Source organism: Thunnus albacares, chromosome 17, assembly GCF_914725855.1.
Source record: "Thunnus albacares chromosome 17, fThuAlb1.1, whole genome shotgun sequence".
In the NCBI taxonomy this organism is placed as follows: Eukaryota; Metazoa; Chordata; class Actinopteri; order Scombriformes; family Scombridae; genus Thunnus; species Thunnus albacares.
Window position 1 is genome coordinate 5155116 of NC_058122.1, and position 23394 is coordinate 5178509.

The window sequence follows — 23394 nt, forward strand, 5'->3', positions numbered from 1 at the left end:
CTGCCACATTTAGCATCAAATTCCCTATTTGTGTTGTCTCTATTTGTGTTTCCCTTTTGAGCTGTGGTGGAAGTATAGTAACAAAAAGAGGGACTTTGGCACTAAAAACACTAACGTTGAAAGATATCTACTGGATTTGACTCATTTGAAGAATTACATTAGCTTCAGATAAACTTTTAAATACATTTTTGACACAAGGAGGACTGGATTTTGTCCACCATCACTTACATTGTAAGTGCTTTATGAAGGAATCCTCTAATGATCAGTATGAACTGGAGGAAAAACATATTTCAATGTTCATTCGGGCACCTGACTGTTGTTTTAAGACAGACTTGAAAAATTGTGAACCCGTCCTGTAACGTCACCAAAATGTTAATAAATATAGATTACCGCCCACAGTTACCTCACCAGCTCCATGGCAACATTGCACTTCCATGACAACTGAGCGAACTCCAGAATGAACCACAGCTTCACTTTAAATGAACTTTGTCTGATCGCAGTCACTGATACAAACAGCACAGAGGAACTGATACAAGTCCAGCTGTTGAGTATCTAACCTTAAACTAACTTCAACTCCAAGCTGACTCTGCTGGATAAAATTATCATTGCAAGTATCAAGTTTATTTGTACAGCACAATATCCTACAAAAGCAATTCAAAGTGCTCTTCAGAGTGATAGAACAGTAGAAAATAAGCTAAAGCATAGATAAAGCTTGCAGACATGAACACCCACACACACAAAACTAATCAAAAGCTAAATGAAATAAAAATGTATTCAGCTTATTTTTAAAAGAAGATAGTTTGTGCAAATCTCAGCAGGTAGTATGTTCCAAGCTTTATAATAATAACATCTTTATACTTTACACTTTTCAAAATAAATTACAAAGTAATTTAAATGCAATTTAAAAACAGACAATAAAAACTAACAATAAATAAAATATTATAATAAAATACATCAAAAGATAATAAAACCAATGGTAAAACCAATGAAAAGCTAATCTAAAACAGTGAGTTTTTAAAAGTGACTTGAAAGAAGATAATCTGTTAGCTTCCCTGATCTCCTCCAGCAGGTCAGTCCACAGCTGGGCCCGAGCAGAAAAGGCTTTGTCACCTTAAGTCTTTAGTTTTGACTGAGGAATGGCCAGTAATGACCTACCAGAGGATCCCAGGTTGCATTCAGGCTCATGGGGGTTCAGGAGGTCAGCTATATATTCAGGAGCTAGCCCCCCTATGAGCTTAAAGTGATCATTCAAAGTTTAAAATCCACTCTATGACATACTGGGAGCCTATGATGTGATTTTAAAACCAGTGTGATGTGTTCCCTGCTGTTGGCCCTGATTATGAGTCTGGCTGCAGCATTTTGAATCAGCTGAAGTGTATTGAGTTGGGTTTTGTTGGGTACAGCATGAGCAGAGAGCATTGCAGTAATCTAACCGAGATGAAATGAACGCATGAATTACTGTTTTACGTGCATACACACTGAAAGCTCTGTCACCAGTTTTTGATTGCACTTTGGGGATTTGGAGGAAACAGCAGTCTTGTGACCAGAGAAATCTGCCCAGTCGATAAACTGGGAGCATGTCGGATATGTAGTCCAGAGCCAGACTGTTCAGTGCTTTACAGACCAGGAGCAAAACTTTATCAAAAAATATGTTTTTCTTCTTGTTCCTACAGTTGGATGTTTGAGCTTCACTGTGCTGAATGATGTATGTGCAGAGTTTGTTTTCACATTCATCTGCCTAAAGTGGAAAGTTTCTCGGAGCTCATTGAAAATCCAATTTTAAGGGACGGGTCTACTAGCATGATTTATGACATCATAAATAGTATGGAAGCCAATCCTGGTCCAATATTCAACTTACACAAGTGTGATGTGGAAACTTGAAGCCTCCAGTGAACATACACTGAGAATAGACTTTACAGTGAAGTAGGAGATGTCTTGTGTCCAAGAGTTTAACTACTTAATTAAATATATTTACATATTTATAGATTCTGGAATTTTTAATGAGGGAGAAGGAGTAGATATCATTTTAACAAGATAATTGAAGTTTTTGATAGAAAAACCAATATCAGACACAAAATATAATTCAAAGTAGATTATTTTATGTGTATCTTAAAACATGTCTGGAGAGGATCTTTAAAGTCATTCCGGTAATGAACAGTTGGGTTGATATGACCAAACGTTTTGGTCCTGGTCAGGATACGGGCAGCTGCAGTTTGAATGAGCTGAAGCTGTTGGAAGGCTTTCACAGGGAGACCAGTGACAAAGGCATTACAGTAATCTATTCCGCATGAACAAGTGTTCCTGAGTCTGACTAAGATAGAAATCAATGAATTGTTGAAGTATTTCTGAGATAACAGAAGGCTACTTTAATGATGTTGCTGTTGTGTGAATAGCAATTCAGTTCTGCATCAAAAGTAACTCCCACGTTCTTGACTTGGTCTCGAAGAGAACTCACAAAATCAATCAGTGTGACCCGCTGAGCTGAACCAGACAGATCCTGAAGCAGCTCGTCTTGCAATTTCTTTAGTAGAGGATGTTCTAAACAGTCGTTTCACTCCTGAAATACTGTGTGAATCAGCGCCTCTGCTCGTTTTCCCTGAAGCTTAATATACTTGATAACAGTGGAGCCGTTTCTTCTGACGTCTTAAAAATGGATGGCATTTCTGAGAAGCCTAACTAATCCTGACAATAACAATATATGGCATAGCTCAGACAGTTACTAGGCCAAAATCCTGTGAATAAATAGAGTGAACTCTGGATAGAAAACAGCCAAGCCTTCATAGAACTGAGCATTAGTTTCACCATGTGTGGGTGTGCAGATAGTACCTACCTCCTACTGTCCTGCCAGTCAGAGGTATTAACACAGTTTAAAGTAACTGGTAGCTTATAAAATTAAGCTGCCCAAGAAAGCCAAGTACTGTTCTGTTCTGTACTGTACGGTGTGACCCAGGTCTGTTTAAAGAAACAGGCTGGGGCTTCACAGACAGTCATTAGCTGGTTTGCACTGATAAAATCATCTTAACTCAGAACATCCTAATCGTTTTACTCTGGTCTGGCCCACTAAGTCCTGCTTCCAGCCTCCTGATCTGACAGATTTGAGCAGGAGATGTCATGCAGCAGCTGATGAGGCTCTGCATGACATCTTCGGCCAAGATCAGCTAATATGGAGAGTATACAGTGGTCACAACACCAGGGATATCACTCCAAGGCCACAAATGTTTAACATGCACTCAGTGAACTGCGAGGCTTCCAAATGTCAGCTGCTACAATATGCTAACCAGCAGATTGTTACCGTGTCTGTATCGGTGTGTTTTCCCCTCACAAGGGGCAGCTGCGAGAGCAAAGATTGTTTTAGTGTGTTGTTATTTAGAGGTGTGTCCAGTTTTGATGATGAAGTTCCAATACATACTACCTTTCTATTATATTTTGAAAGAATGCACTATTTTTAAACGTTTAATACCCTAAAAAGATAGAAGAAAGTACTGTGCATTGGACAACAGACAATATAAAGTGAATTTGTGACATTGGAAACAGCTGTTCTCACCTTGAAGTCCATTTAGCAGCTTTCAATCATATCACATGAATGGAGAATGACTTTTCTATTCATGTGAGAAGACAAGAAGTCTCAGAGGAGCTCAGAAAAACTGGAAATCTGAATAACTACAATGTCGTCATGACAACTGCGCAAACTCCATCTGCTGATAACATCATGTGATATGATCAAAAGCTGCAGAAGAGTTACTAAATGGACCTTGAGATGAGATCATTTGCACTGAATACAAGCGTGCAGATGCTTTGTTTTCTTTTTCTTTACACATTTTTTACCTTATAGACATGGGTGTGGATGTAGTAGAAGTACAAGTGTTTTTCTTCCTTTTGTAGAAGAAACCCTGCTTATTGATAAAAGAAAAGTAGTTTTACAGATTTTATTACCTCAGCAGGTGCATTGACAAAGAACATGCACTCAGGGAAAGTTGCAATGAGATCGTTTGAAATGAGAAACCAGCACACAGCACCGGCAACAAGTGCAGCGTGGTAGGTCTCGGGTGCATGGAGCGTGTGGGCGCCTCCGTGTGTATGTGTTATTTTGGTTCATGTGTGTGCGGCAGCGCAACGTGCAAACAGGCCGGATGAAGCTGAATGTAGATTAACGGGTGTGATGAATGTTACATATTCTCTCAGCCAGTCACATCACTGCTCTGAAACGCCTGCGATGCTTAACCGCTTAATCACAGTTAAGCACGATGACAACCCGACAAACAAACGTCTGGACAGTTCAGAGTGCCACGGCGTCACCACAAATCTGCACCTGAAGACAGAGTTTTTTCATCAGTTAGTTACTATAATAATGATACAAATAAAAGATGTAAAATATATATGGTGAAGCCGTTTATATGATGCATCGGACTGACGCTATTTCAGCCATTATTCTCATGTATCTCATGTCACGTAGTTTAGTAATTAATGTTACACAAAAGCATTTGTTAAAAGAGGTTATGATGAGCCCTGGTAACCTGACGTCTCCTTTATAAAAAAAAAAGTTAAAACAAACGACTCTGATGTGTGTGTGATTATAGTGTAGCAGCCTGGTGACATCAGGTGATTAAATGAAGGTAAACAGTGAACATCGTGCGTAACGGCGCTGTGCTTCGGTGCGGCACTTCTCAGAGGCTGCAGATTTATCAACACATCAGTCCTGCTTCCTTCAGATGCTGCAGGGATTTAATGAACTGAAGGAGAAGCTTTTTATACAATATAATCAGCTGCAGCATGTTTGCAGCGAGTATTTAGTTTTCTCTTAACTAATAAAATCACAGCAGCAGCGCATTGACGTTGCATCAGAAACAGACACAGGTTCTGAGACATCTATTTTCAGTGCAACATCAAGGACTAAATTTCAACCCAAATACACCAACTGGCTTTGCGCTGCCTCATTTGAATGAACCTCCCACCTGTCTGCGCCTTTCCTCCCACCTGTGCACCGTGTGCTCTGCGCCGGTCACCAAAATACCACGCAGAGTTTCGAGGTCAGGAAAATACCACACAATAACAGTCACAGTGCTGCTTACACTGGTCATTGCGCCTCCATGAAAATAGGGCCCTTGAGCCACTACACCTCTCGTTGTGTGTGCTGACTGTGTTTCTGCTGCTCTGCCTTAAGAGTGATTATAGAGAACGAGTGAGTGATTTAGTGGGAGAAAGTGGAGAGAGAGGAAACGGAGAGAAGGAGCAAGGGAGGGAGGGAGGGAGGGAAACAGACAGTCATCTGTGATCATGCTGTGCTTCTCTCCATCTAATCAGCTTGGACGCGATCCAAGGCCTTTGTACTCTGAGACAGACTAGAGGTGTGTGAGTGTGTGTGTGTGCAGCTGAACACACACACACACACAGATAGTATCCTTTAGTTTGAGTGTCTGTGTTGTTTTCCGTTTATTGCACGCTGCTTATTGTATATGTGTTTCACCAAGACTGAGGTGTGTGTTTGATGGTTAAATAGGAAAAAGTGTGTGTGTGCATGTGTGTTGTAATACTCATACATGATCTCTTAATTGCCAAGTCCTGTTTCCAGTCAGACTGGTATATACACAGCAGAGTGTTTGTACTGATCTGTCGGTATGTGCACAGTACATCAACTGGTGTGCTGTCACTGACCCTTGGCCCCATATGATGTTTACAACTGTGCGTCTGTGTGTGTCTGACTTAGCCTACTTTCGGGGAAACATTTCAGACTCAAAACCAGTTAATTGGGGACGGCTTGTCCAAATGGGGACAAAAACCGTGTCCCCAATTGGGAAAAAGCTGATTTTTGGGTCAGTGGTTAAGGTTAGGCCAAGGAGGGCTGAATCTGGGGCAACTGGACTTGGTTGTAGCTACTTGAAGACATTTCGCTTCTCATCCAAGGGGCAGAGTTTCCCCTGATGTAGGAAATGTTCTGTCTTAGACACTAAAACAGAAACTGGTCCACCCAAAAGACCACACACCCAAACACAAGAAAAGCAATCTAGTGTATGCAGTCCAATGCGGTGAGGAATGCACAGACGGGGAAACTAAACAACCATTAAACAAACGCATGACTCAACACAGGAAGGCCAACTCCAGAGGTCAGGACTCAGCAGTTTACCTACACCTAAAAGATAAGAGACCAGCTTTCCAGGTCAACAACATACATTTTTTTTGGATAGGAAGGAGTGAAGGAATAGAGAAACCATCCCTCAACAGAAGAGGATGTCTACAACACCAGTTATCCCTCACCTACAATACTGTCCTTTCATCCCTTCCCAGGAGACTTAACAACCATTTAATTCACATTTGGCCTCATGTGACAACTCCAACCACTGTTGTTTACACTTGTCCTTAGGTGACTCCAACGACACTAACGAACCAAGTGGTATCAATTACCTTGATAACAACCACACAGAGGTTAAATACCTGGGACTACCCACCAGTCAGTTAGAACTGAAGAAGCCCCTTGGATGAGAGGCGAAATGTCTTCAAGTATCTACAATCAAGTCCAGTTGCCCTCGATACAGCTCCCCTTGCATAACCATGACCTGGATGACTGAGAATCTTCACTGATGTTAAGGTTAGGGTTAGGGTTAGGCAAGTATTGTGTGTGTGTGTCTATGCGTGTGTGTAACTGGGTTTAACAGGTTTAAATTTGAGCCTTTTCAATTCAGTGTTTCTCAGCACATCCTACCAACCTTCTATTTTTTTTTCTATTTCATTGCTCTTTAAGTGATCCAACTGTTCCTGAAATTACTGTATTTTTTCATTTGTTTCACATATATATTATATTTGTTATTATATAACACCAAATCCTGATCTGACAACAGTTTGGAGAGAATAAAACCAACTAAAACTGATAGTAACGTCTTTAAATTTGTCACCAGAGCAGCTGAGGGAGCCTGATCTCAGCTCTAGCAGGAAATGTTGGATATCAAATATTTTTCTTGCCGGTGTTGGGTGTGTATATATGTGCAACTACAGTTGGACTATTGTTGGTTCAAAAGTGTCTCACAAGGATATGAGGTCTGTCGGATCTCTCACACTCTGATGCCATCTACTGTCACATCTGGAGAAGTGGAGCTCGTCTGCTACTCAATGCTCAGGCAGGTTTCCTCAGCGTTCTTTATTTACAGTGAGTCCAATTCCAGCCAGCATTGAAGGAATTCATCCTACAGACAATTATTGTCTTTGTATGCAGCTCATAGCACTATCCATAGAACTCCACTGTCATCCAAAAACTATTAAAACATAAAAGAGTCCTAGTGTTGCACTAATTGACATTAGAAGATTACCCAAATTTTAATAATCAATTGATTAAGTAAATTATTTAACAAACACATCAAATATAATATATATATTCTCTAGATCAAGCTTCTCAGATTCAAAGATTTGCTGCTTTTCTCTGTTTTGTATCATTATAAATTAAATATGTTCCAGATTTGGACAGTTGGTCGAACATAACATTTGTCACCTTGGACTTTGGGAAGTTGTGCAAGATATTTTCACCATTTTTCACCGTTTTCTGATATAATTATTAATTATTTAAGTAAAAAAATAGCCACCACATTAATTAATAATGAAAATAATTGTCCTAGGTGACATAAAGCTTCATTATAAAGAACACCATGAGGTGTTTCAAAGGGGGAATAATATTATCCTCATTTTCACACAGTGGTATTCAATCTGAGATTCATGAAAAATGTGTAGTTAATGTATAAATTATGGATATAAATTGTCCTCAAACTATTTACTTCTAACAAAAATAATTTCATACAAATGATATTTAGCTTTTAACACATGGAGGACCACAAAGTGTGGAGGTGTCACTGCTGGTAATACAAAAAATGTAGATATCAAGAATCGTTTTCTTTGATTGTGACCTGACATAAGAACCCCTCTGATCATTTTCATCAATGTCATCACTTTGAACATTGATTTTGAAATACAGCAGTGTGAACAATGCATATGCATAGATGTCTAAGTACAGTACAAACACAAATGTATGTACTTAGACAAGTACAAATATATGAAATCAATCTTAACATGTATCAGTCACTCTACATAAGCAATTATATTCCAATTTTCAATGGTGTGAGGACAGCATGTAACCAAGACCTGTGCAGGAAGCAAGTCAGCTCTGGTCACATTAATTTCCCAACCACCAGTGTTGTGATGACTGTGGTCTGGCACTCACTCTCAGCTCCTCACATAGTGATGCTGTTCATACAACAGATGCTGGTCAAACATGGGATGGGTTTGTGGTTTTATTTAGACATGAAGAGTGAGAGATGTCTTTAGTATTAGTTGTATTGTTGCTTTATAGTTGAAAGTAGTGTTACCCCAAACTTTGAATAGACAGTGATGTTTTACTGTCTGGCAAGTGTCCATGGTGTTAGCAGGATAATCCATTCTGAACCCCACAGTTACAGAGAAATGACACAGCTAATAATGACTAATAACCAATACAGCATTATTTTTGGGAAAACATCCAAATGTCCCATAACAACCAAAATATTCAGCCAAGCAGAAGATGAGCAGGATTCTAGCAGGGGTGTACTTACCTTTTATTCCCAAAAATATTGGTATCGGCATGAGCCCTAAAAAGTCATTCTTAGTAGTAGTAACTTTAAAGATGGTAGTAGTGGTAAAGACAGTAGTAGTCCCTTTTTTGTAGGTACACAATTGTGTCCCACACAGGAAAGGCGGACTCCACCAGTAACAATGAAATTACTATACAAGGAGGCAATTAAAGAATGTACATGCATTGAATGGCTATTGCTGGAAAAAAAAACATGAAAAGTACCAACAATGAAGTTTGAGATGATGAAAAATTTTGAGTATCATAACTTTAAATTGTCATAAAAACATAACTCATATCATATTTCTTAGACTTGATGAACAGACGATTTTGAGTTTTTTTATAAAAGACATTCCCTGGTATTTGGTCTGATATGACCAGTAGCTTATTGTGGCTGATGGTAGCTAATGTTAGCTGAATTCAAAAAGATACTGTGACATACATTACTGAGTTAGATTGATTGAGTGATTTATTGATTTTATTTATTTCCATATTTCTGTGTCTGTGTGCTAATAAGATATTGATTTGTCTCTGCTTGCCTCTTTAACACACATACCCAAATACACAGAAATAAAGAGATGTAGCAATACCGAAATCAACAGATATAAGTCTAGGTATGAATAATTTTAAGATATGTATTTGTCACAAGTTAATACAAGTGTTATTCTTTCATTATTTATTTGTACCTTTAAAGTGGAAATAGACAACTTTTTTGCTTTAACTTATCATTATGTAGTAAACGTTGATTGCACAGTGTAATGACTATAGAATAATGACACCATCAGAGTTTAGATTGGTTCCCTATCAGCTTTCACTATGCAGTTCTGTCTGCCAGCGGGTGCCATCTCCTGAGAAAATGAAGGCTCAATTTACAACACAAAGGAAGTGTGTCAACCACTGCGCAACCAAAAGAGGAAGAGGATAGCGTCTTTGTTCTCCCTGATAGCTATCAGTAGCTATATAGTATAATAAATTGTTAGGGAGTCAACCTCTTTCTATTGTCTTATTGCTGTATGATAAATGTGGAATATTGAACAGGCAAATCTGATGACACACTACTTATATCTGCGTATGCTACATTTTAGTTGTATTGAGTAAACCACCTGAATAAACTTGTCTTTTGATTGTCATAGCTAACGGAAAGAAAGGCCTCTAGAAATCATTTAGCTAAGCTAGCAGCCCTACAGCCACAGAATACTGGATTAGTATCCAGTCAGGTTGGCTGTCAGGCTGATCTACGTGTTCACATGAAAATCATATGAGGGGGGTGAGGGGAGGGAGTTGAAAAGTTGTCTGTTTCTACTTTAATATTTTTGTCTTTATTTGAACATTTCTGTATATATTTTTATTCTTTTATTTATCAAATGCCATGCCATATTTTTTTCATAATTTATTTCTGTATTTATTTATTGATGATCAAGTCATTTTTATTTTACGTCTGATGAGAGAGTGGGATACACAAAACTCACAGCTAAGTGGGAACACACACACACACACACACACACACACACACACACACACACACACACACACACACACACACACACACACAGTGACCCAACAGGCTCAACTCAGTATTAGAGGTGGGTAAAGTAGTCAGCAAGCTTGATGGTTTTCCTTCTAAGGAATTTCTTCAGTTTAGACTAAGAAATCTTTTTGACACACAACCTGCTCTACAAGTGACAAGAGGTCTAATCATGTTCAACCTACAGGTAGAACACTCTGACCCTTTGACCCCTGTTCATCCTTTAATTCCCTCGTTACATGTCTGATGCAGACTTCACAAAGGCTCGTCTGCTTTCACAATACAGTCTCTGTGTTCATAGCACAGTTTCTGTGTTGTGGTCCGTTCACCACTACAATCCTGGATCTATTAGGAGAAACAGACGACAGCCAAATCTAATTTACCATAAGCTACTTACAAGTCCTCTGAAAGGAATTTAGGGTAACCTGCACTCCAGAATTTTCAGCTTTTTATTCCTCTCTTTGTGACTAAAGTTCACAGCTACAGTCAGACATTGCAGATATACAGTACAGGCCAATGTAGGCTTCTCTGCCATGTCGTTGCTGTTAAAACACACGTGGAGGCTCCATAGTAATGTAAAAGGTCCAACCCTGACTGACTTGCTCCTTTAAAAATGTTACAGCAGCTACATGGGGACAGCAAAAAGTATGATTTTCATCTTCATGTGTCTGATGTTGGAAGCGTTTATTGACAGCCGACTTCTGGCCACTCAGGAGGCCACGTCATCAAACCATGAAACAAACTATAGTTGTATAATTTCACTACTTTTTCTCATCCTTTACTCAAAATGTCAACTTCTCACATACATCCGTACATGTTCGAGCCGGAATCCGATCCAAAATATAAGAGTGGACAACTCAAACAACACATGGAAAAGCCTTAGTAACAAGTTTAACATAGATATCTGACATCATAACAGTGTATAAATAACAGAAAACCTCAAAAAGCACAATATGACCCCTTTAAATTAGAAAAGAAACTAAAGTATGTTAAAAGCAAAAATCAACTATAATTTCAGCAGCCATAAACAGTTATCTGGCACAAATAATAAGCTATTTATTTTATCATTTTGTTAATTTTGGTCAAAAGATAATAAATATAAGAATATAAATATATATGTTTCTGTCCTACCAGACAAGGACTGTTATGTGTGCAAATCAACGCATGTATTTGTTTGAGATGGTCGTATTTCTGTTCATGTATCAATGGATCTAAAATCAAGACACTTGTATAAAAATGAAACCATAAACAATGTTCCGTGTGATTTTGATGGGACTTTTGACTCTTTGAAAAATGGTTTCTTTTGGTCATTGATTCTATATCATCAACAAACACTGAAAATGTTTTTTTAAGCCATTCCAGGTCTCTTTTTTTGCATTTTTTTTTTTTGCCTCACTGTCTGTGATGGTCTCTATCTCCACCAAAATGTCACCATCTGAAGACTGAAGGAAAAAGGGTTTCCTTAGCTGAAGGCTAGTCTAAATTCAGTCTTTAAAGGACTAGTCCTCCCTTTGACATTAAATCCAACCATGTAATGTCATGATTAAGTGGACACACTGTACTGAGCACAAACAAATGTCTTAAAATCAGAATTTTGAAGTAGACAACATGTAAAAACTCCTTAAGAGGCGCTCTGGTCTGTCTTAAGGCAGACCAGTGCAAGCAGCACTCCGTACATGGTTGCATTGCAGTAGTATTTTTACAATGTATTATAATATTTTACTGTATAATTGTTAATGTCACTGTTTGTTTGTCTCTTTCTTATTGTCTCCAGCTTTCTTTTGCCTCCACTGATGTCCCGCCCACCATGCTCCTCCCAGCCAACGGCTGCTCAGATTCTCAGATGGCTGTCTATTGAAGGGTCTGCCGGCGAATGCTGAGCAGGCTGGCGAGGTCGAGGTCCGCCTCATTGTCCTGTGATTGGCTGCTTGACGGGGCTGAGGCTGAATGGAGCCACTGTCCAACAAGCAGGATAGCAACTCATCAGAGGGGGACGAGAAAGGGTGAGACAGAAAGAGAGAGAGAGAGAGTGTATCCAACCAAAATGTGATGGACTGTACATCTGTCTGCGTGTTTGTGTGTTTGTGTGTGTGTGTGTGTGTGTGTGTATCTATCTTTGATGTAAACATGAAAGGAAAGCAGAGATTAATGGTGGATTTGACAGAACTGGTAGATGAAAGAATAGCTGCAGGCTTGGATGGATGGATTGATGAAAGTGTACATCGATGCAGAGGTGCATCAAAACCTTTTTTTTTTTTTTTTTCAGGTTACAAACTCAAATAATTTCAATCTCAGACATGTCTTGACACAAGCACTTCTTAACATACAGCTGTCTCTGCAGAATTATTGATAAAGTTCTCAGGGAGTAATTATATAGATATTAGAAGAAAACAATGCTGTCTGTCTGCATGGATGGATGGAGGGAGGGATGGAGGGATGGATAGGACGTCAGGGAGTTTTCGGGAGAGGTAAACTGGAAGGCAGAACACTCTGTCTCGCTGCCATCTGTGCTCTCTCCGCTCCTCTGGCATGTGCCGTCACACACACACACACACACACACACACACACACACACACACACACACACACACACACACACACACACACACACACACACACACACACACACACACACACACACACACACACACACATGTTGCCCTCACCGCTTCATTTAATAAATTCACAGACTGAGTTCAGAGGCGATGAAGACGTGAACACAAACACTGAGCAAGTTAAATCCCACATTATCCATCCAGGATATTAGAGAGGAGTAGAGACAGAAATTGTGCACACACATCGCTTTGATTGTGTTTAGCTTGGGAAAAAGGGCATACTCAATATTCTATCCCAGAATATGTAAAAACAATTATTACATTGCATTTGTGTTTCTTAATACTATAAATCATACTTACATACAATTTTGACACTTCTACTGTACTTAAGTATTTCTATTTATGTTAGTGTATACTTGTGCTTCACTACATTATACTTTTTACTCTACTACATTCATCTTACAACAGTACTTTCATATTCAGACCCAAAAAACATATAATCAAATGATATATGATATATAATTACAGATGAAACTGGCCGACAGTATAAAGCAGGTTAATTATTATCTACCTGGACCAACTCCAACATTAAAATGCTGCCTACATGTTAATGCATCAAAAATAATTATCAAATAAAAGAATATTTATAATATAGCACTTTGGAAGAGAGCATTCTGTATAATTAGTGCTTTTGATAGTTGAAGTATGTTTTAAGAAGAAGTACTTTATTGATCCCCATGGGGAAATTGATCTTCTGCATTTGACCCGTCCTGTACACACACACTAGTAGCCGCAGTGCAGCTCTAGTTCTTGTGCCAGTGCCTTGATCAGAGGCACTGACAGGAGTATTAACCCTAACATGCATGTCTTTGATTGGGTTTTGCTGCTAATACCTATGTACTTATGTAAAATTTAGAGTGAAGTACTTTAACTCATAATTGAATATTTTTTCAGTCTGGTGTGGTGTTGCTACTTTTATTTAAGTAAATAATCTGAATATTTATTCCATTATTGATCTGTACTGTACATGCACTCGGTGGTGGATTTTGGTTAGTTATGTAGTTTGGTAGGTAGGTAGGTACTTTTTTTGTCCACACTGTGAAAATATGTCATAAAATTTGCCTAAATAAAAGTACATGACATCACCATCTTCAAAACTCTCTTTTTAGCAATGCTAGCATGTCAGTCGATCCACTACTTTCAATCAATCAATCAAATTTTATTTGTATAGCACCCTCTATACAAGGTGCTTCACAGATGACTGACAAGCTGATAATAAGACAGAACAAGTGTAGACAGTAAACAGTGAAACAATTTGAGACTGATGCACACGAGAAATACAAATTATGAAAATGTAATAAAATAGATTTATAAATAGAGTGAAATAAAAACTTAATTAAAAAAACAGATAAAATAGATTAAAAACAAAGACAAAATCAATAAGAGGAAAAGAATATATAGTAATATTAATAATGAAAAGATAAAATACATTTTTACAACATGAATACAATAAAATAAGCAAGTAAAATAAAGTAACTAATGTCTATAAATACATTTTAATCAAAAGCCAGGCTGAAGAGGCAGGTTTTAAGTCTAAGGTTAAAGATTTCAACATTCCAGCTGCTGTCAGATCCTCATCAGACTCTTCCAGCGGCTCAGAGCATAAAAGCTAAAAGCTGCCTCACCAGGTTTCAGTCCTGCACTTTGGAACAACTAACAGACTCTCACCAGAGGACCTGAGGGGCTGCACTGTTTCATACATTGTAAGCATGTGAGACATGTACGCCGGTGCAAGACCATGAAACGCTTTAAAAACAAGCCAAAGAATTTTAAAATCAATAAGGAAACTGACAGGCAACCAATGTAAGGACTTGAAAACAGCTGTAATGTGTTCTTTGCTCCAACTCTGGTCTCTCAACAACTATTAGATGGATATAAGATGAGATTTACTACAGACATTCATGGTCCCCAGACAATGAATCTTAATTACGTTGGTGATGCCTTGACTTTTTCCACCTTCAGGTTCACATATGCAGTTATGAGTGAAATGTTTTAACAACTGTTTGATGGATTGGCATGAAATTTGGTACAGATGTTCCCCACAGGATGAAGTATAATGTGCTGATGCCTTGACTTTTCCACTAGCAATATAATCATTACAATAACAGTTTTAATTTGCCCAATACTTTAGTTTATGACCAAATACCTGCAAAAGTAATGACATTCCCATCATCCTCGGCTGTAGATCATGTTTAGTGGAAATTAGCTAATGTAAGCATGCTAATACGCTAAACTAAGATGTGTTTGTGCATTTAGCACGTTGTCTCTGAAAATTGCAAATCCTTGACTTAACTGTTACATGGAGAGAACAGTATCCCAACTGAGATAGTGTTTTAATGTAATTACAGTTATTAAGTGCATTTTAAAAATTAAATCAACAACTGATACTAAATCAACAACTCAACAAGGCAAGATCCTGATAGGACAGATACAATACAGGCCAAATTACAATGGTGTAGTAAGGTTGAAGTTTGACTCAGAAACATAACATTTATAATGATTTGGGGACAAAAAGAATCACAGAAGTAAAGTAATACATGTATATTTAGATTTCTCTCTGGCCTGGAGGGCACTGACAATTACTCACTGAGTACTACTACTTCATGTGAATAGAGCTGATGATGATGATGACGATGATGATGATGATGTATTGTATGCTCATATCCAGATAAGTGATGTATGTAGGGCTGTTGTTGTTTTTACAGATTTTTGGGGTGTTTTTGTGTTTAATTAGTACGCTAAAGCTCGTTCCATGTTGTTGCTCATTTGGTTTTCCGCCAGCAGAGATGGTCGGATGTGTGTGTAGGGGGATATTTATACAGTTATAGGAGTGTGTGAGTGTATGTGTGTGTGTGTGTGTGTGTGTATGTGTGTGTGTGTGTGTGTGTGTGTGTGTGTGTGTGTGTGGATTAGTGTAGTGGAGAGAGCTGGATTAGGAATAGTGAGGGCAGATGGAGCCACAGAAAGCAGAGGACAGCTCAGGACGCCTCAGTATGTGACATCACCAGGGGATTGTCGCTTTGTGTTTGTGCGCATGTGCGTGTGTGTGTGTGTGTGTGTGTGTGTGTGTGTGTGTGTGTGTGTGTGTGTGTGTGCGTTTCTCAGTCTCATTGAGCATGCACGTGTTCTTGCGAGCGCTGCCTCATGCCCTGACCCCTCCCACTCTGGATAGACGCGCACATACACACATCCACCAACACAGAGACATTGATGCAAAACTTCACATAGCCTGAGGCTGGATGTGGGATGCTGAAATAGAATTTTGTTTGTGTGTGTGTGTGTGTGTGTGTGTGTGTGTGTGTGTGTGTGTGTGTAAGTGTGCGCGCGTCAGAATTAGCAGTGTGAAGCCTCTGAATATCACAGGAGACAGTTGGCTTTCACCACTGCAATTCAATTAACATCTAAATAGACGGGTTGTTACTGTGTGTGTGTGTGTGTGTGTGTGTGTGTGTGTGTGTGTGTGTGTGTGTGTGTGTGTGTGTGTGTGTGCATTAGTATGTCAACGTCTGTTAAAGTGCTTTTAAGAGCTTCATTTTATATAGTAAATGAGTGTATTGTTGTGTTAGGATATCCATTTGTAGCTATTTGTGATGCAGAATACTAATCATTGGTTTCTGGGCATCACTGAGTCGTCAGACTGGGTTTTACTAAACAGAGGTGAGAGGACACAGCTGAAGGGCCCAATCTTTGATCCAGGCTTGTTTCACAATAGTACCCTTATTTAATTAATCTGATTTTTTTTTTATGGGAGTGGGGTTTGATACATGTTTATCGATTCTGAATCCAGTGTCAACTCCGACTTCTTTGAGTCCCTCATTGAATCCACTGTAGTACATTTGTATATAACACAATGGTAGAAGGTATTAAATGATGGTTAAATGTACCTGTCACACTGAAATAACAAGTGTAGCCTACTTGCTTAGACACGTTTTATTTTACATGAGCTAATTCCTCCAAATACTGGAAGTTATTGATATGATGTTCATGAAACTTGGAGATTCTGACTACTAACATTGATGTGACATAATAAGCAAGATCATTTTACTAGAGAAGACTCTGCTGTTGGACTGCAGAAATGCTCATCTTGTATTCATTGACTGAAGTCACAGAGTGATGCCTCCTTCTCTATCAAACAGTCTTTGGACAACTGCAGACACTGGCTTGCAAAGAGCTAACTAAACATTAGTTAGTATACGTAAGTTTGATTTTGGCTTTTTGGTATGTTACTAATGGCATAAATGTTAATTAGCTACACCTGCCAGCAGCGCTTGTCATTTTAAATGATGTAAGCATCTTAATGTGGAGCCCTACTGGAATGTTTTTTACATAAATCTTTGCTTATAAAAAGAGCAGAGAGAAACAAAGGATGTTTCCTTATATCCACCTGACCATCCCATTCTTTGTTATATTTGTTTTCTTAATATTTGAGTAGTTTATTTAGTTATTGTATATAATTTAGCCTTTAATTGCATTTGTTACTTTTATCTTTTTTACCACATTGTTTTTTAGCTCATTGTTGGCTGCTGTAACATTTTTATTCCCCTTTGGGATTTATAAGTATCTCATCTATCAACAACTATTAATAAGGATTCTTTCCTCTACTTTGATTCATGACTAAATCATCAGTCTCAGCTATACTTTGTGTTTAGCGCTAATTAACAAACTAAAATAGGACGGTCAAGATTGTAAACATACCTGCTAAACATCGGCATGTTAGCATCGTCATTATGAGCATGTTAGCATGCTAATGCTAGGATATAATGCAGCCACACAGAGCTGCTAGCATGGTTGTAGACTCTTACAGTAGTCTTGTTTAATCCTTCCTAGTCCATTGGAAAGTTCATGGATGGCTTTGTCACAAGTGTTCATTTCAGTGAAACAACATGGACGTCATGAAGGATCATGTAGTTCTGAAGCAGAGATGGCTTGTTTGGCAGGTGTGTTTAATTTAAGGGGAGTGTCTAACCATTATCACGTTGACTATGTTTTCCTGGTCTCCAGTAGAATCAGAATGATTTTTTTCAAGGTATATTAACAACTCAATCAAAGCAGCAAGGCGGCTTACATACTGTAGGGATTTGCTATCTGTTTAATGGCTGTGAACAATGACTGGGCTATTTCATAGGCAGTTTAGAATAATGCAATGACATAAAAGCAAGGATTTGCTTTGAATGCAGACACTTACATATCAGCATGTTGCTTTGGATGATTATTTCTTGTTCATTTCATTTCTTGTCCTACAGATCACAAAGGAGCTGATTTCATCACTGTTAAAGAGCCAAAACACATTATTCTTAGGTGCTATTCTTGGGTGCTTTTACTGGAAACAGGCACTGGTGGTGGCAGTCACTCAGCGCTCTGTGCTTTAAAACTACCATAAGCAGTCAGATTTATAATCATGGTATAAACATGGGTATTATTGTAGCCATAACAACACTTTCAATTCTTTTCTATACATTCAACTCCAGTGTAAAAAAGTAAAAGTTGCGCCAGTACGCATTCAGTATGTACAGATTTTTAAAAGAAAAGTACCCCATTTGAGAGAATGCTCACTTCCTGTTTTTCCTGCCAGCATTATGTATATTTCCTAAGAAACTGATGACTTTACCAGGAACAGAATGACTCTGTGGGTAAAATGCACAAAGAAGTCATATCCCTCCTCCACCCCCTTTCAAAAGTTGTTGTACATTGAGTTCATTAGCTGAAGGAGCACAAGCAAACAGCTGTGTATTAATTCACAAGCCCCTTGGTCATTTGACTTGTGTGACAGGCAAACAATGAAGTTAAGTAATGAAGTAAGTAGTAGTAGGACTTTTTATACCAAGATGTGATTAAATCTTTCCTGATGTTTACCATGCTTTAATTCAAGACAGAGAGGTGTTTGTGTCTTAGACATGTTGTTCATTTTCTACCTGGGTTTTGTTTTTGCTTTTTTTTTCTCCTTTTCCATTGTGATTTTTAAATATGAATATATACATATATATATATGTGTGTGTGTGTGTGTGTGTGTATGTGTATGTGTGTGTATATATATATATAAAATAATTGTTACTCATTTTCAAAGCAGACAAGCTGTACAAATGGGTAAGAGCTTCAGAAAGTGTTTGTTTTAATGTAAGGACATATTTAAGATAGATGTATATAGATACGTTATTTTGGATTGGATATCTTTTAGATTATCAAAACCTGTTTTTTTCTGTCTTTGAAATAAAACCACAATATGGTAAATGGAGATGTCCTTACAAATTAAGTCTATAATAATTAGTATAAATGTTTTACCACTAGAAATAACAGAAGAACACAATATTTTTGTCCTTCGAGATGGTGATTGTGCCAGAAAAGGCAATCGCTGAGTCATAATTTTATGCTGTGACTTGGTCAAGGAACACTACAGAGTACACGCTGAATTATACGACCGATCGTAGTTTGTAGTCTTTCGTTACTTTCCTGACATTAATCATGATGGTGATCGAGAAGATGAAGATGGAGATCAACTTCACTTTCACTTGTTCACCATGTTTACAGTTGTGCTTGATAGAGCACTCTTTGCTCCTATGAAGCAACATCACAGAACATGTTGTAGAAATTGTCAAACTAGGCAAAAGAAGCCAAAAAACTTCTGACACACTAGTCATGAGGCATCCCACATACTACACTGGATAAAGGAAGTAATGGTCACGACTGATGCTCATTCTAGTCTTGTTTTCCTCTGGGGGGAACAGAGACACCAAACATTGTGGCAGGGCTACCTTGGGCATTGCATATTTCTCTGATTTTACAACTTGCCACTGTGCTCAATACTCAGAGAGGTCAAAATTGAAACTATGTGCATCCGATGAGACGGCCAATGTCCTTAATGTGACCTCAAAGTGATGGGCGACAAAGCTCTTTCTCTGTGTCTCAGAGCTCCCAGAACTGAAGAACACAACCTTGAAAGCATACCATGGTCTTTGCCAGAAGACCACAGTGTGGAAGTCGTGTTTGTGTGTTGATAGAAAACAATGTTGCCACCTGGGGCACACTAGTGAAACAAATCTACACTACACCTTGTCCCCGCACTGTGATCCCCATCTTGCGGTGAGAACAACTCCAGTGATTATGGCCTTTGGGCCTTTGTGCACCACTTTCAACACCTTACCACATGACCACACATGACTGCATCCTAGCTAACCCCTGGCTTCATGTGACTAGACAGCAATATGTCACAACATTGTCATGGTTGCAGGCAGGGTTTCTCCCCAATGAAATTTAATGCCAGGATGCCATCTAATTGAAGCGTGACAGTTATCCATCACATGAGAGCCTGCGTAGTCTTTGAACCTAATCAACTTTAAAAAATAACTACGTAAATCAGTCTTTTTGTCCTCTCAAGTACTCAATGTCCTCTTTTTGGATGCATGACTGCGAGCGAGGCCACACATGCCTGCAGCGTCACCGTGAAGCTTGCCAACAGCACAACAGTTGTTGACTTGATCTCCAGAGGCAAAGCGTCAGCCCGTGGAGCAGATGTAAAGAGATCTGCCGCAGCGGTGCCAGGCAGATAACCTCTCCCAAAACCAAGCAGGTGCTGGTGGATTACAGGCTAGCATTTCTCCCGCAGAAAGAGAGAGTCAGCGCTTTTAAGTCTGATCCTGTCATAGGATATACACTCAGGATCTGTGGTTAAGAAGGCACAGCTGTGAGTGTATCAGGAAGTTTGGTTTAGGCCAACAGAGTCTCAGGAAGTTCTACAGCTGTGCCATTGAAAACATCATGAGTGGCTACGTTCTAGGAGAGTATCTCTACCCAAAACCACAAGGCCTGCAGAGGACTACTGGTGGTCACATTCCTTCATTTAGGGCATTTACAACAGATACTATATAACAACATCACGTGACCTCCTTTGGTCTACCACCAGTGGCCTACAGAGGACCACTGGTGGTCACATTCCTTCATCTGGGGCATTTACAACAGATACCATATAACAACATCATGTGTAGTACTTGGGAAGACTCTTTTCAGACTTCTCAAAGTTTGACATGAAGGTCTACTGGTGTTTCATGACAAATACAGACTCCAGAAGAGGAAGAAGAAACACAACGATAATAACGACAATGGCAGACGGTTTCATGCAAGTGTTGTTCTCTTTATTGTCTGTTTCGATAGCTTATTTAGAGTTAAACGAACCTAGAAGAAATTGTTGCAATTTGCTTGCATTAAACAAAATGTTTAAGCTTCTGCGGAAACAAAAATAGAATACCATATGAATTACCTGCTTTGGCACTTTAATGTGGACAGAGGTTGTTTGCAGAAACGAGCTGAAACTCCTGCTGTGGACGCATGTCATTTTTGCTCAAAAGCATTTAAGAATTTAGCTGGATTCATGTAGATGTAGTCTCAGTTTCACACATGAAAGTGGCATTTTGGTCAACTGAGCTGGATTTTTAGGCTCTTCACTTCAATGCTGTGGTTCCATCATGAAATCCTGGCTGCTGTTTTTTCTGGGAATTACATTCAAGAATGCTCTACATAACCAACTAAAGAGTAGTAGAAGATATAGTGACATACACAAGCAACTTACTCCTGTATAGTTAAATATAGTGCAGTAAGCTTTAATTTATGACAGCTCACACTAGAGCATACTAAAGATGACATCACATGATTAATCACATGTATGTTCAGACACAAGGATTTAACATACATCTGCTCCATTGTTCATTTTCAAAAACTTACTGTAAAAGCTACAGTTAGCCAACTTAGACCTACTGAGCTGTGAAATGAAAGTGCACATTTAAGCTCAAAGAAATATTATAAAAAACTTCTATTCTTAATGGAGTAGTTTGATTTCATGCTGAGAATTTGATGAGAAGATTGATACCACTCTCATGTCTGTACCATAAATATGAAGCTACATCAAGAAGCTGGTTAGCTTAATTTAGCACAAAGACTGAAAACAGCTAACCTTGTTTTGTCCAAAGGTAACAAAAATCACCTACCACTACCTCTAAAGCTCATTATTTAACACAATATATCTTGTTTGTACAAAAAACTAAATGTAAAATTGACACAGAGCCAGGACAGCTGTTTCCTGCTGTTTCAAGTCTAAGCTAACCGAGCACCGGTGGTAGCTCCATATTTAGGGTACATACATGAGAATGGTGTCAGAAAATGACTTTATGCTACTTGTCTAAAATTTCACTTGTAGCAGTTGAATAAATACGTGCTCAGAGGAGACAAGCAGAGAATGCAAAAGTCACAGAAAATCCAAAGTCTGAACAAAAGCAATATTTCTAGAGGACCCCTAGCAGAAGGATACAGCATTAACATTCAATATTTGACTATGTATTTAGTATGTATGTAAAATTATTTATTTATATACTGTGCTTGCATTTGATATATAGATTATGATTTTGTAGTATGCAACTGTATCCATTCAATCTGGCTGCCTTTTTATTGACCTCTAGAAAAAGAGGTCACCAGCGCAATGCAACATGAATTTGCCAGCACATAACAGTGTATACAGTAGGTCCGTATATGTGTGTGTGTGTGTGTGTGTGTGTGTGTGTGTGTGTGTAGGAGAGCAACTGTATTTCATGTAATGTATTTATTTGTTTAGCAGGGATACTGCTCATTCATCAACAGGAAGAAGAACTGTGACTTAGCCAGAGTTCTCCTAAAAGGCTCATTTTAATCTGCTGTCCCTTGCCAAATGTTAAAAAGACAAGCTAGAATTAGAATACAATTACATATCTTAATTAACACACACCGCCTAATACAGTACACATCCACCAATAAAACAATGTCACAACACAATACAGAGTACTTAACAACAACACATACTAAAAAGTCAAGTTTTAAAATGACATACAATGAAATACAATGAAAGGGTCAATAAAGACAGACAACAGGAGGGCAGGAGAGAAATGCAAATGATATTCTAATGTTCAAAAGTTTGATGAACACTTTCAGAGTCACTGAGGTCAGACCCCATTTTTAAGCAAATGACTCATCACTGCCATGTAGGCTTTTGAACTTTTACACATGACTACAGATGACATGGTCGATTAGTTTGTGACACCCTGCAACCAACTGGTTACCCAGTGTGTCTAACAACAGCCATGTGATTTCTGCAGGACACTGAACCACTGCTCAGTCATTTAAAGTCACTCTTAATAAAACCATTAGTTATACACCAGAAACCTGAATGGAAAAGCAGCGTCTCGGCTTTCTTTTCTTCAAATCGACATTTTCAACGCTGTTTCCTACTCTTTAGTCACCAACGCATTTGACGGATAACTGACGCTGTGGAATTTACCTTGAGGTGTTGCTAAAACTGTCAGTGCTTGGTTGAGGCTTAACAAAAGGGTGACATTGTCAGTAAAATGGAAGAGACGCTAGCGGAAGTGAGGGGAGGAAATAAAGGAGACAAAGAGAAGATAAATCCAAAAGGAAATATTCACCATTTGAATAAAAGTGACAGTTAAACAATTCTTTTAAATCTATACAGAAAAGAAAAAAATAAAATATCCTGGAAGGTTTATTGTTTTTTTTTTAAATAATTGAACTGTGAATGTCAGGTAACATTATTTAATGATCTAAGAACCTTTATTTGGAAGGAATAAGCATCAGAGAGGATGAAATTTTGACCAAATCTAATGCCTACAAGATTAACAATTACAAAAGTCACTTCA

At 38.5% G+C, this 23394-nt stretch overlaps 1 protein-coding gene across 1 annotated transcript in view; it reads left to right on the forward strand.

Moving 5' to 3' along the window:
* LOC122967450 (thyroid hormone receptor alpha) overlaps nt 1–23394 on the forward strand; it is a 130286-nt gene that overhangs the window by 79550 nt on the left and 27342 nt on the right. The window contains exon 4 of the mRNA XM_044332120.1: nt 11884–12112. Within this exon, the coding sequence (XP_044188055.1) occupies nt 12057–12112 (56 nt within the window). The 5' untranslated portion in view covers nt 11884–12056. The remainder of the gene's footprint in view (nt 1–11883; nt 12113–23394) is intronic.